The sequence below is a fragment of the Cornus florida genome, unplaced genomic scaffold (genome assembly GCF_030987335.1).
Source record: "Cornus florida cultivar Cherokee Brave unplaced genomic scaffold, ASM3098733v1 CherokeeBrave_3.0.0_Hap2_Chr02, whole genome shotgun sequence".
Classification (NCBI taxonomy): domain Eukaryota; kingdom Viridiplantae; phylum Streptophyta; class Magnoliopsida; order Cornales; family Cornaceae; genus Cornus; species Cornus florida.
Window position 1 is genome coordinate 15,580,524 of NW_026775572.1, and position 15,232 is coordinate 15,595,755.

At 32.1% G+C, this 15,232-nt stretch overlaps 2 protein-coding genes across 2 annotated transcripts; one reads left to right on the plus strand and one right to left on the minus strand.

The window, feature by feature from the left end:
• Positions 1 to 335: 335 nt before the first annotated feature.
• On the plus strand, positions 336 to 3,667 carry LOC132293843 (chloroplast protein FOR GROWTH AND FERTILITY 2-like). The gene is made up of 2 exons (XM_059791486.1): positions 336 to 789; positions 2,593 to 3,667. The coding sequence occupies exons 1-2, from the start codon at positions 502 to 504 to the stop codon at positions 3,427 to 3,429; spliced, it is 1,125 nt and encodes a 374-aa protein (XP_059647469.1). The 5' UTR covers positions 336 to 501; the 3' UTR covers positions 3,430 to 3,667.
• A 2,711-nt stretch (positions 3,668 to 6,378) lies between these two features.
• On the minus strand, positions 6,379 to 7,722 carry LOC132293844 (probable BOI-related E3 ubiquitin-protein ligase 2). Its single transcript, XM_059791487.1, has 2 exons — positions 7,236 to 7,722; positions 6,379 to 7,142 (listed from the first exon to the last, which is right to left on the minus strand). Exons 1-2 carry the CDS (start codon positions 7,491 to 7,493, stop codon positions 6,591 to 6,593), a joined length of 810 nt encoding a protein of 269 aa, XP_059647470.1. The 5' UTR covers positions 7,494 to 7,722; the 3' UTR covers positions 6,379 to 6,590.
• Positions 7,723 to 15,232: the final 7,510 nt, after the last annotated feature.

Genomic DNA, 15,232 nt, shown 5'->3' on the forward strand with positions numbered 1-15,232 from the left:
TTTTAAAAAGGGAGAAATATAAATGGTCAGCTCAATTTTTTTTAGGATAATTTTCTATCTTAAAAAAATTTAAAATAACATAAAAAGTAGCAAATATAAATTTTTATTAGTTAATTAAAAATAACATTCAAAGTTAAGTAAAAAAAAATAGATCGTTGGGTTTAGTTATAAAAAAAAAATTGAATATATCCCATATTTTTTGTATTTTTTAAATCTAAAAGAGGTATCAATCTTTAATTAGATCCTTTTATTAGAACACGCTAGTTTGTAGGACAAAATCCGTCTTGTTTGTAGGACACAATCCGTCTGGAGGGGCAGCATTAAAGCATTGTCCTTAAAAAAAACAAAACAAACAAACAGAAAAGTGTGAAAATCCTTGAATTACATTACCTACCTATCAGTTTATCCTCATAGTTTCCTCTCTCTTTCCTCTCCTGCAAAATCTTCTCTCGTGTTGTTCGCAGAGGAGCAGAGAACAACAGGAGAGAGAGAGAAGGGGGCATGGAGCGGCTTATCTTCTCTAACCCTATCCCCTTCAAAACTCAACTAAAATCGCGTCATTTTCTCCCTCGACTCGGCCGATTTCACGCCGCCAAACTCCGTTTTTCATCCTCATCGCGCACCGAGTTCCGGCGACTCAACACGCTGTCCTGCAAACACGAGGACCATTCTTCTCGTTCCTCTTCGTCTTCTTCAACGTCCCCGATTAATTACTCCGTCAAAACATCGTCTTCCGTTTCTTCACCGGTTGACTCAGAGACTGCAGAACGAGCTTCGCATCATCAAAAGGTATTAATAAACACACAGACACACACACTGACTCATACATTTACACATATACATACATTTATAATTGCTGAAACCGGTATATTTTTTTCCTCTGTAATTTGTAGCTTTTCTCCTACATTATTGGGTTGATGTTTTTTTTCCCTAATTGGTGGACCGTCCATGTTCTTTGGTTCAAAAGTCTGGATCTGTTTGGTTTCTTAGAAAAAGACAAGAGGGGTGAGGAAGAGAACAGAAAATTTTGAAATTTGCCTCAAAACCCAAATGGTTGAAAGATTTAAAATTTATTTCTTGGCAACTTAAGGTAGCATATTTGTAGTATTAAGAGATTGTGTGTAGTTTATATTAGCCATTGGTTTGGAAGATTTAGCAATACAATCACAAGTTCATTCCTTTTGAAATTTTTTAGGTTAGTATTCATACTTTTTGGTCAGAGAGTATATATAATAAATAAATAAAGTTCTGCCAAAGTTTTTATTCTACAAATATATATATGGTTTGCCAAAGTTTTTATTCTACAAATATATATATGGTTTGTAGTTGATTGAGGTGGATTTTTTTTGGCAAATGTGTTATTGGATTTCACTCTTGGTTGTCTGTTTGAACTAGCCATGTCAATTAAATAGGAACAATCAAAATTTATATGGTGTATTTGCTGTTAGTTATATATTGCATTTGATAGTGGTAGATTGTGTTCGGCTTGAAAAAAAAAAAAAACTCATTTAATTAAAATTTGCCAAATTGGTGGAGATTGAAAAAGATTAGAATTGAGATTTCAAAATCTATTTTATATAGTTAAGAACTTATTCCAAGATCTACAGCACCAGTTAACTTTGTCAGGGTCAATCTGGTCCTGTTAGTAACCGAACTGGTTTTATGGGTCTTGCTAGACTGGGAGCAGTTTCTAGCAATGCCAGATGGAAAGTTCTGAAGGTCAGAAGAGAAGGGAATCAACTATCAACTGTTGAAAGCATGCAAGCATTTCTGGTTGTTACTGCCAATATAACGTTAAAAGGATTGAAGTCACACATTTACAATTCTGTGAATGAAAACCTAGTATGTTGATATTAGTCACTAAAACAAAATTAATATGATATGGACAACAGTAAAAATCTTGAATGTCCCTTTAAAACAGAATTGAAACAATCCAACTGTTAAAATCTTGGACACCTACATTTTTAGTGTTAAGAAAATGTTTCATATAAATTCGTCAATAATGGTAGATTTTGAAATTTTATGATTAACACTGTATAGATAGGTTCCACCATATTATTCTACCTACTATTGCTTGGTTATATTACATATATAAATACAAATGTAAATTGTACAACAGAAACTTTTCTATTTTTATGTCCATTGAAGTCTCAAATGACTGCAAGGAGTTCTATTATTATAATTATTGTTTTTGTTTTTAATGTAAAAGAGATGCCTGAGTCCAAAATAATTAAGTTTTGATTCCTGCCAGGCTCTGCTTATAAGGTGTAGATTGTTTTGGTATTATCCGATTTAGAATTTCTCTAGCTTTCATCCCCCATCTCATCTATTTTACCAAATTTATTTCTTGATTCCCCAAGCCTTGTATACATCTTAAACTTTTGAGTCTTCTACATCTCAGCTTCTAATCAAGATTTTTCTGAACAAGCACACACAATAGAGAGAGAGATTAATGTGATCTCAATAGCTGGCCAATTATGAATACTTGCATATTCCTGCCAATTAATCTGCATTTCACTCCTAAATATCCATTGATCCTAGTTATTTTGGACAAAGCTGACAAAAGTTTTCCTTTTTCTGAAAATGTTTTAGGCAGTTTCTGCTGGTATTGTTATACTTGGATCAATCGCAGCGATATTACTTCACACAATCGTTGCGTCACCAGCTTTTGCAAGTTTTCAGACAACATCGAAGACCGGGGGTCCAGCAGCTGCTGCCCTAGGGAGAAGACTTTTACGAACTGAATTACTGAGTAGTGCTTGGACTGGTTTCTTTGCCGGTTGCTTACATACACTATCAGGTCCTGACCACCTTGCAGCTTTGGCACCACTCTCAATTGGCCGCACCAGATTGGAAAGTGCTGCTGTTGGAGCCCTCTGGGGCTGTGGCCATGATGCCGGACAGTTGATTTTCGGCTTGCTATTTCTACTACTTAAGGATCGACTCCACATTGAAGTTCTCCGAACTTGGGGCACAAGAGTAGTGGGTTTTACTCTTCTTCTTATTGGTGCTATGGGAATCAAGGAGGCTTCAGAAGTCCCAGCCCCTTGTGTTGCCTTGGAAAATGGTGAATGTGACGTCGGTGTCTATGGAACCCTTGAAAACCCTAATATTGGGAGGAAGAAAATCGGGTTTGCAACTTTTGCCACAGGGATTGTCCATGGGCTGCAACCCGATGCACTGCTGATTATCCTACCTGCTCTTGCTTTACCTTCTCGCCTAGCTGGTGCTGCATTTCTAGGTATGTTCTTGATCGGGACAGTAACAGCTATGGGTGGTTATACTGTATTTATAGGCTCCTGTAGTCAGGCATTGAAAGAGAGGGTCCCTAGAATAACCGAAAAGCTCACTTGGGCCTCTTCCCTTATAGCAATTGCTCTTGGATTTGCCATGATCATTAGCCAATTCTTTGGATTTAGCCTATACTGATTAAAATATGTTGTTTCTCAAGTTCCTTTCAATGTTAGGAAAATGTTTTAAGGGGATTTAACAATTTAGTGGTGGTAACATTTATCTTATCTAGGAGAATCACCATCCTTGATAGTTATCTTGTTCGTCTTCAATGGTTGTAATTTTTATTCACAGGAACCCTTCTGCAATGCAGAAACCTTGTAATTTTCGTGTATGGTTAAAGAATTCAGATGGTCTAGCGGTGCACATTTATTTATCTGATTTGTGTTTGCATGTCACATGTATAATCTTGGTTCAAATTGGCTCATTGGACAGTACGTGTGTGCTTGTCTGTTAATATGTGGTGTAACTGGTGTTGAATGTGAATGAAACTTGACATAGCATCTGCCTTTTAGGTCCTCGCCGGAACCGGACTTCAAGCTGATCCAAATTGTGAGCCTCAGTGTATGGTCCTGGGAACGGTGTCTCAGCCGAAGCTCAACCTTAATTTAATCCCAACCTAATGTGTCACCTCTTATTCATTTTTCTACCTCGCCAGAATTTGAACACCATGACATTTAGGACCTAGGGACCTCTGATTGCCATAACTCTTTTACTAACCGAGTTATCTATACTCTGTTCCACTAAAATTCTTATTCTGCCAGATCTATGCATGTGACATTTTTTTTTAATTTTTAATTTTTATTTATTTATTTATTTCTTTTTTTGGGGGTTCGAGACGACACATCCACACGTAGATAACACAAATTCCCATATACATACGTCCTCTTATGGGCTCAGGCCCACTATCAAACCATTGGGATGGTGGTGGCCACGGCCTACCAACATCATGTAGTTTACAATAATTATATCACTTTTCATTTTTCATAAAAGGGATGATATCCTTGTCGGGAAATGATTAGATTTTCGTAGAAGTTGATGAAGGTGTTAGGAGTGCCATACCATGTTGTTGGATTTGTTTCATAGTATAAATCAAATATAGGATCAACTTAATAACATTAATCCATAATTGTATAACGGTTTTAATGTTTTTGATTGGTTTTTATCCAAATCAGGATGGAATACAAATAAGAATTCCAAATCAAATCTTACCAACATTCAGTTTGATTGGAGGGAAGGATGGCGGGAAAGATCAAACCAAAAAAAAAAAAGGGGAGATGGATGGATGGATGAGTCATCTCTATTTACACATGAAATTTCATTGTTATTATATAATATGAAGTGCCAGAATTGCTCTTAAAAAAAAAAAATTGTTTACATTTTGATTTGTCATGCGCTAACTCATAAACTTTGTGTTCAACACAATTTATACTTTGAAAATAACTACTTGAAATTACACTTACTGAGTTCATAAAATTATAGTAATAAATTTAAATAAGAAAGAGAAATAAAAAGTTGAAGAGAGAAGAAAGTTTCATCTTACGTACATCATATATAAGCGCAGCAAATAAGAATTTTAAGAGTGGGGAAAAAATAAAAAATAAAAAAATGAGAGGAATGTAAAAGGGAGAAATTAGAGTTTGATTAAGAAGAGAAGTTTAACTTTTTCTTTTAAAGAAATAAAAGGAATTTAAAAAGTAAAAGAAAAAGAAAGAAAAAGTTTAGATATAATTTTAGAAATAAATTTTTTATATGGACATATAAAAAAAAATTAATTAATTTATATGTATAGATAATACTTAGGTCATCATAGATGATGATGTACAACATTCTAATGGTTGATTTGAACAATGACAAATGAACATATCTTTTTTACTTACCAAATTAGGAATGGTAAGAATATATACTCACTTGCCAATTTAAAAATGATGTGTACTCAACCAGTGAATTTTAAAAAAAAATTGTATCCCTTTGTTATTGACAAAAAATTGTATGTATTATAGTTGGCGTGGCGGATTGACAGAGAATTAATTCCTTAATTAGTCTAAGAAATGCTATATAATTATCTTTATTTATAATTTTATTTTTATTTTTTCTTAATGACAAAATATCTCTTATACTTAATTGGATATTTATGAGTTCAGAACACTTTGAATGTAGAATAGGAATTATCATCTTACTCCGGTAAAATTATATTATAAGAATGTACGTAAATTATCCATAAATTTATACTATCTGATCCTGTATTTTTGCGCAAGAAAAAAATTTACGTGGATTATCATAATCATATTATGAGAATGTGGGTGGATTATATATATATATATATATCGTCAATTTATTTATTTAAAAAAAGTGGTCTACAAATATGCATATTATAGGTCCACTTACGTCATGGATTAACTTTAAGTACAGAATTTTTCGTACTGTAGACCAGTAGGACCAGGCGCGAATCAAGGATTGCCAGAATCACCTGTCCACGGTTCCCCCTCTGTCTCTAAAGTTAGAACAGTATTCCTAACTTTTTTTTTTTTTCAATTTCCATATATATATATATATATATATATTTTGGTCATTTATGAGGAAAAAATTAAAGACATTCCTATTTATTTATTTTTTCACAATTGCATCCCCACTTCCACTTTTTGAGATCATTATGTCAAATAAAATCATCTCAAAAATGATAATTATATACAGCTTTTCAGTGCTTAAAATCAATACGTCTTCCTTATAAAAAATAGAAAATAATAAAACACACCTAGGATTCCTTTGCCTTTCAATTAATTGGCGTTTGTTTTTTAAAATAACATTTTAGTAATGACATTATAATTTTCAATTCACGACAAATAATTACACAAATATATAGTAGAGTAGGTGGTAGTATTTTTTTACTCTCTGCTTTGTGTGTGTGTGTGTGTGTGTGTGAAGGGTGATAATAGGCCCCCTCTGACATTTGCCTTCAATCCTTTCTGTCACTCAAAATCTAGCACTGCAAACTCCTCAAAACAACTGTTAATGAATAATCAAATCAATCCCCCCACAGTGGAAAATTTGAAACCCAGAAAAGGAAAAGCAATCAATCCAGTAAAGGGAAAGGAAAAAGATGCTATTGTCCTCTATTTCTGTTCAGTTTAGTAGGTGTTGCTTTAGTATCAATTCCAAACAGACACCCTATAATGGAAATATATTTTAAAAATTCCACATAAATAAATAAAGAACACTGCATTTCATACGGTACGGAAGAAATTCATCCATTTTCTTTCATTTTCCGGGAAAGTATGAAATCGACCTAGAAAATGAAATTAAATCAAAGCCTCTATGCTGGCTCTCTTTGCCCCTCCACAGACAGGACAAGACACAAGAAAAGCTTCACAGGCTTTGCAAGAACAAAGATGCCTGCAAGGTAGGAAAACAACACATGACCTCTGAGAATTACAGCCTTTGCAGACCATCTTTCTCAAATTTCTCTCTCCGTTTTCTAATTCACATTCATGTCCTCCTCTGTTTTCCCCTGTTTGCTCCTCTGTTCCTCCTCTGTTGTTCATCATCTCATCACAGCACGACTCTGCATCTTCGAACCCATTGGCTAAACAAGCATTTTCTTTGAGGTGTTCGATTGTGCCGTTAAGATTTAACGCTATGGCTTCGTTTTCTTTGGCCACTCTCTGCCATGTTTGGTTCTCAATCTCCATTCTTCTCAAGAATTCTTCAAGCTCCATTCTCCTCTGCACAGCTTTTGCCATCTCTTCTTCTTTCTGTTTCAGGATCAAATTTGTTTTTGCTTCAAATTTCTTCAAAAGCACTTCTAGTTGTTGCTTTCTCTGCTCTTGCAAAGCCAATCTCAATCTCTCATTCTGTTATTCAGAAAAATAAATAAATCAATCAAATTTGAAAAAGTAATAGGAAGTGTTTTCTACATATATTTTGAATTTTTGAGCAAAACACACCTGTAAAGTGATGTAAATATCAATCTCCTGCCTTTGCTTCTCGATCTGAGAAGCTAAATTTCGAGAAAACGCCATTGATTGATGAGTTTTTGGAAGAGAAATACTATTGTTTTGGTTTAGGTTCTGAAACTGGTCTTGTTGTATAAATGTTTGTTTCTGTGGAAGGTTAACATAGAACTCGTTGAACCCACAAACATTGTTGTCCATGCCCAAAGGAAATCCAAGATTCTCCGAATACAACTGCGCTTGAACAGCCATAGAAAAAACACCAAAACCAAACAAGCCCTTACAAACCAGGAAAGAAAACAGCAGAATCGAAATAGGTTTGGATCAAAACAAGAGCTTTGTTGTTGTTGGCTGTGTTCAATCAGAATGGGTTGATGAGATCTCTCTTTATATTGACAAACACTTTTGCTTTTTTTTAAGTAACACAAAAGACAAAGGTGGTGAGGAGTGTCTATATATAGTGGGAAGAGAAGAGGTGAGGTGATTTATGATGGATGTAAGTTTTGATTATTAAATTAAAGAAACTGAAAATGGGTGGGCCTACGATTCTCTCTCTCTATACTTTCTCTCTCTAGAAGAAACTGTTGCGGAGGAGCATTAAAGAGATATGTATGGGAGGTGGTAACCAAAAGACGTACACATGCAGATTTTGTGGACTAAACAATCGGGTCAGAGATTTCAGAGGCGTTGTTGAATGAGGAATTCAATCCCCCAAGTGGGTGGTGAGATGAGGAGAGGTGGGGGCCTCGTGCTTCTCAGAACTAGTCAGCTTCTCTCTCTCTCTCTCTATATATATATTTAGAGAGAGATAGATACAGAGTTGTTATTAGGTTATAAAATTTGTCTCGTAATTCTAAATTTTCACATTTATACTGTTGATTTTATAGAAAGACATGAAGACCCTTTTATTGTTTCCCACTCCAACCAATAAGGTAACTTTACTTTTCAATTTCCATCAATACTCATCCAATAAGGATGGTTATAATTTTATCTGTTCTGGCGCAATCAAATTACAAAAATGGCGGGACAAGTATAGAAAAATTGTCAAGTAATATTACGTTGTATTGTGAGTCACAATTTATAAAAAAAAAAAGGACATTTATTTTAGGATAGAAGAAGAAATATTGTTTATGAAGTCTTTTGGCAAATTAGATCTGTATTTGAACAAAAATAATAATAAATAAATATTATCTATTTTTATTATTACTATTTTCCTTTTCTATTAATGAGTGTTTCTTTTGCATGAGTGGTTTGGTTTCTAACTTATTTGTTTTTATAAATATAATAGGTTCACTAATTAGGTTTGCCTATATGTTTATTAATCCCTCAATCTCAAAGTAAATGTCTGCATTTTTATTTTTGGCTATTTCAAAATAAATGTCCCATTTTAAAAAGTCAAATACTATTTTTTTTTTAACATTCTTATATTTAATTAAAAAAAATAAATCATCACATCACGTAGATCCATTATAAACAGATTTGCATATTTGATAATTTATTCACTAACAATATAATAAAAAAATATTAAAATTTATCATCTTACAAATTTAAATTTCTAAAAATATTAGTATATGGCCAAAGGTATATATACTTGGGTGAAAAGCGCGTTGTAATATGAGTATTCGTGGGATTCGAAATTAGTCTCCTATAAAAACTTGACTACATATAAAGCAAAACATGAATGTATTATGTGTTAGTAATGCTGTTGACAAATCTTCGAATATGGATATTGATGATTGCATGATTAAGCCGTGTATTAGCAAATCAATTAGTTGAGGCAATTGATTATAGACATCGATATTTTCAAAAGTGCAATAAATATTTACTTTCATACCACGATACCTCAGTGTAAATAACCATAATTGCGCTAGCAATTACAACAAATATATGTTATATTTCTGGTCATGCGCCTAATGCAACAATATATACATATATATATTTTAATTATTGTGAATATAATAATTTTAAATTAATAATGTAATAATTATATAAATGTGTTAATCTTTCAATTTAAAAATATTATAAATATAACGTTGCAACATAACATTAAAAGTCATTCCACAAGTATTATATTTTCGATATAAATATATTATATAACTTTTTAAAAGTTATTACACGTGAGTGTTACATTTTCACACAATCTAATATGTTGCATAAGTGTTGTTTATATTTTTGATATAATTGTATTATATAACTTTTTAAAAGTGATTGCACTAAGTATTGTATTTTGTGATATAATTATATTATATTATGATACAGTTGTATTGCACTTGTACACATAATAAATGGATGATCCCCTAAAACGAATCATGTATATATCTTATCTTGACAAATAACTTAAATTCATACATCTTAATCTTTTACTTTTGAAGGGTGTAGAAATAAATTATTACCCCTGGTTATTTGCCATATAATTAATTTCAATTGAAGTCCTAGGAATAAACAATGTATGCTATCAATTAAAATCCATATATCTTCCAATTATAAAGTGGATGATATATCTATATATATATATATATATATGTATATTAAATTATAGTCATGGAAGAGTCGTGAGAGTAGTCAAATAATGAGCCAGATTAATAACCCTGTAAATGCAATACAATCCTTATTACATAATTAAAATATTAGAAGAAAAGTTTGAATAATTAAAGCCACCTTTGGCACGGTTGACCAAGAAACAGCCAACTTCATTAATAATATGTAATCTACACGCCATTATAGAGTTGCCTTCCTTCCCACATTAATGCCATACGTTATGGTTCTGTTGCCCCTTGAATGCGACTTTGTATTTGTCATGTTGAATGCGACTTCATATTATGTCAATCTCACAAGAAGTTTTTTTTTTTTTTTTTTTTTTAAATACTTGAAGCGTTACAAAAGAAAATGTACATTGTCTCCATTTGAAGTTATGGTATTTATATAAATAGATAATTGAATTCAGAATAAAGGGATTTGATTTTAAATTACATAATCTCTTTAGTAGGTAATTTATAAAATAAATGTTAATTATTAAAATTGGATATCAAAAGTCAAAGATGGTAGGTTAACATGGATTGTTATAATCTCTATGCAATCAAATAACTCTTTATATATATATATAAATATATTTATTTATATGCTATTAAATCAATTTATTTAAAATTTTCAATCGTAAAGGTCATTCAAAATTTACAGAGTCAATTTAAAAACACTTATTACATAGTGAAGTAACAGGAGAATTTTCTCGCTTTGTTACTGATTTGTGATGAAATCGGGTGCATTAATGTTAATATGATATGATTTGATTTTTGAATTGTAAAAATATAAATTTATTTATTTATTTTTTAAATTTGATTGGCAATACAACATAGATGCAAGCCATATGGGACGGTGACACAAGATATTAGTAATATTTACATTGAAAGGAGAAAGAATAGTAGTAGTAGTAGTAGGGTCACAAGTGTTGCAGTGATCACATCAAAAAGGCAATACTAGTATTAATAATGTTCACGCCATATGTCTCTTTCTTGGGTTTGGTCCTGAAATCGAGTGTAACGTCTCTTTTAACACTGCACATGCCCACTCGTACGTGGCTCATGGCCCAGCCCAACCAACACCGTGTCATTGACTCATAACTTTCGAACCCCCCACCCCATTAACATAAAAAGACTTTGAAAAGAGAAAAACAAAAAACTTGCCCATCTCATAAAGATGCCAATTTCCACAGGTCCTTACAATTCCCGAGGTCTTCTTCCTTCTCACAGTATTATGTAAATCTACACACACTAACGTATGCATATTGATTAGTAGTAGTATTATTGATTGAAGTTTGTGTCCCCTTTAATAATTTGTTTTTATTTTCAAACACATTGTTTACGTTTGGAGTCGAGAAGCAGCGAGGAAAGGGCCATAAATATGGCCCATGTGGGTCCATGTGCTGCCCACCCACCACCAGGGTCCCATCCCCGGTATGAGTCCTTGACGTGGTTGGGGCTGCTCTTCTGCAACCCAATGGTGCAATCCATGTGAAACACCAAAAACTCAACCCGATGCATATATGTGACATCTTGACTAAACAATCATTATAGTAATAAGTCATAAAATATTTATATATTATATATATAGAGAGAGAGAAAGATATAAAGATGAGGTGAGAATGAAATGGGGATAAATCCAGAGCCCCATTTCTCGTATATGGTGATGGAGGAGTCCGGGGGACTGCAACTTCCCAACAACTTCTCTTTGTTTTTAACCTCTTGGCAAAGTAGCTAGCTAGTGATGAAGTGGTGACCCCACCTATATATATTTGTTCATATGTATGTATAATGGGTACAAAATAATAATGTTGGATTGTTGTTTTCACATACAGTGTGATTACTCATTGTTATAATATATTAAACAATGAACATTAAATTTATATTGGAAGGTAAACGTTATCTATCTTCAAATGTTTATATATATATATATATATATATTAGGCTATATTTGGTACAATGAAGTGAAAAAGAAAAAGAAAAAGAAGAAAGGAAAGAACCAAATAGTGTTAATTACTTATTGTGTTTAATTGATTAATGAAGATGATATTTAGTTGATTAGGAAAAGGAAAAGGAAAAGGAAAAGGAAATAAAAGATAATAATAATGTTTGAGGATATAAAATATTTTAATGAATTTAACTACAACCACATTCTTACAAAGGAAAATAAAGAAAAAAACAGTAATCATGTTTAAGGAAAGAAAAATATTTTAATAAATTTACAACTACACCCTTTTTTAAAAAAATTTTGTCATCAAATTTAATATTAACAAAATTTAATTAAAAATATTAGCCATTCGTTACATTTTTAGGAGAACAATAAAAGATAATATTTTATTGTATCCCTCCAAATTAGTCAGTTTCTTTTCTTTTAGATAACGTCAATCATTGAAATAACGCAAACACCAACTGGGACACAAAGCACGCCTACAATATTTGAGATAACCCCAATTATTGAGATAATATTATGACTTTATCACAATGATAAGATTGTTCATTTTGATATAAAAAAATATAGTGTCAACAATAAAATTGTTCATTTTCATATGAAAGTCACGAATTTAAAATAAAGAAACAATATATCTACATGTGTAGTTGTTATGTACATCTTTAAAATAAGAAAATAATCATTTTGAGATAAAGTTGAATACCTATAACTTTTCTTAAATTCCATAATGGTTAATGGAGGGACCTCATGTCAAAGGAGATCATATTTACCCGTTTGAATGCAATTATTGTCTAGTACATCATATTTGTGAAGTTATTTTCTAGGATGTGTGAAATTTTCGATTTCATTCACAACCGGGGCAAATTTATGATTATCAATAATTGAAGCTGTCATTAATATATCTTAGAACTCTCTAAGCAGACAGTGTTGCGTTATTGGAGGCTCAGGATCCAATTTGATTATGGAGTACTAAATAAAAAAGAGGATTCAAGAGGGTAGGCGTGGTAAGCAAACACAGATTAGAAACAGGAAATTTTCAAGGCTTGTTTTAATCCTTGGCTTTTATACTTGCAACCCAAGCTCTCCGTCACTAAGATTGAGATAGAACGAATGTACTTTGTTTTTTTTAAGAGTAACATGGGTGGCTACAAAGGATTAAAGCTATTCATGAATAGTTTTATCGGCTCAAGCTCAAATAGCAAGCTACTTTCATCAAGCTTATTTGATAAACTAGTCGAGTTCTAACCACCCATAATAATTATCTGGTGAACATATTAATAAATTAGTAGTGCTCGTGAACAAGTTCGATAAGGCTTATGAACGTACATGACTTGTTTTATTAAGAATTTTGTTTAGATTTTATAGTTACATATTTTGATCTCAAACCCGAATTTGCGATCAGATTGATATTTTGACTAAAACAAACTAATTTCAAGCTTGATAAATAATGCTGAACCTAAATTCAAACATTCTTACATAGATTTGCTTGTATGCATTATATATTGTTAAATGTAATCAAACCCTTGTTTGAACTCTTACTCTTCTTCACTTGATTTCCTCAACAAATGAAATGGCACATTACTGTCAAAAGTAGAGTACACTTTTTGGTATTAGAGTCAAATGAAACCAAAATTTAACATTTTGCAACTCAAAGTAGCTTTCATGCCCAAAACCGAGGATTAGGCCGGCTGAATGAAATGTCATGATTTGTAATGGTACATATTTTACGCCGTCCATTGTATTGGACAAGCATATCCAATTTCAAACCCCTTGTTTAATTCTATGGGCCACTAGTTTTATAGTCGCTGACATGTGCATGTATATATATAGTGTGTGACTGTGTGTGAATTTATGTGATGAACTTTCCAATGTCTGTGGGACGGGAGACTCTTCTGGGTGTCCCAAATGTGTATGACTTTGGGTTTGAAAGCTATCTTCTTGGAAACTACTAGGACAAATCAAGATAGAATCAGACGTAGAAAATGGTTCACTTTGAATAAAAGCTATCAATCAAGTTATTCAATAAATGTGTGTATATGTATATATATATATATATATATATATATATAAAGGCAATGTAAGGTTCAATGTTTCATATGGTGTGTGATGGACAAAATGATAATTTAGCCTGACTAAAGTTGCCCGTTGACCACTCAAGCCAGTTATTTTCTTTGTATTCTTTTCCTGCTTTCGGAGAAAAGGAAAGGACCCTAAGAAAGAACGAAATGTTACGTCCTTCAAAGATGCTTCACATGACTTTCGTGTGCGTAGTTATCTTCTCCAACGTCTTTATTTATTTATTTTTTATTATTATATTTTTTTGGTAGGTCTACTTTGTCCTGTTTCATGTTTGCAAAAACTTATGAAGCCACCTAAACATTGTTGCATTAACCTCTTTTCTACGAAGGGGGCTAGTATTTATTCTATATTGTACAAATGGGACTTTGAACTTGGGACGAAAACCAAGGAATTAAAAATATGTTTTTTTCTTTTGATTTGTTGTGCGGATGATATTATTATTGTTATTATTTTCTTTTGACAGAAATTTCATATACATCACTCAAATAATTAACTTTTACCATCACCATTTACTTTAAGAAATAGAGAAGATATCACCGATCTCAAAACCTTATTTTTTGTAAATTGTTCAAGATTTTTTATTTCTGCCTATTCTAAGAAGTTACTAATGTATACTGTTGACAATTTCGTCAAGTTTTTAATTTCCCATTACTAATAATTTCTATAAAAAAAAAAAAGAAAAAAAAAAAAGAAGGTATGGGCGGTCTAGCTGTGAACACAACACTACCCACCGGGCCACCGCCTTCTAATACTCACCCCACCCCCAACTAAAATACGAAAGGACCATGCGGATTCACATGCCCGCGCCCCAGTAGAGGCTCGGTGCTTGGTCCTTTAATTTAGGCACCGTTTTTCTGGACAATAATATATATATATATATATATGTGTGTGTGTGTGTGTGTAGCAGGATACACATGCACACACACCTGACCTGAATCATCTTGATTCATTTCCAAGTCTTCTTTGTAATACTTTATTATTATTTCTGAATTTGTGATTAATTATCAGTGATAAACTAATTATCTGCAACTCATTTTTATCAAATAAGTTCATAATAAAGATTAAAGACTACTTTTAACCTGGTATATTTGGCTATTGCTTTGTTCATTTCTTTGAAGGCAAATTTTAGTAACTTTTGATTAATTTTTTAGCCTTTTTTTTTTTTTTTTTTTAAAGTAAGATTTAAATAATTTTAAAATATCCGTCAAACATTGAATTTCCAAATCATTTTTTATATTTTTGTTTTTCTAAAAACAAAAAACTATTTACATTATACAAATGTAACCTATTATGAGCTTCTATTGACTGAAAATCATATTTATTTCCCATTAGTTAATGGAGAAGATCACCAATTTACTCAAATGCTCAAACTGTTAAGTAGTATTATATACTCACCGTTTTAAACCCAATCATTTTTTCATCCCGATCTAATGGGAAACAAATGACTC

Bases quoted from the DNA above. Each gene is read 5' to 3' on its own strand.
- LOC132293843 (XM_059791486.1), top strand. From the start codon at position 502: ATGGAGCGGCTTATCTTCTCTAACCCTATCCCCTTCAAAACTCAACTA. The intron at 790-2,592 runs GTATTAATAAAC...AAAATGTTTTAG, and splicing joins GAGCTTCGCATCATCAAAAG to GCAGTTTCTGCTGGTATTGT.
- LOC132293844 (XM_059791487.1), bottom strand. From the start codon at position 7,493: ATGGCTGTTCAAGCGCAGTTGTATTCGGAGAATCTTGGATTTCCTTTG. The intron at 7,143-7,235 runs GTGTGTTTTGCT...TCTGAATAACAG, and splicing joins ATATTTACATCACTTTACAG to AATGAGAGATTGAGATTGGC.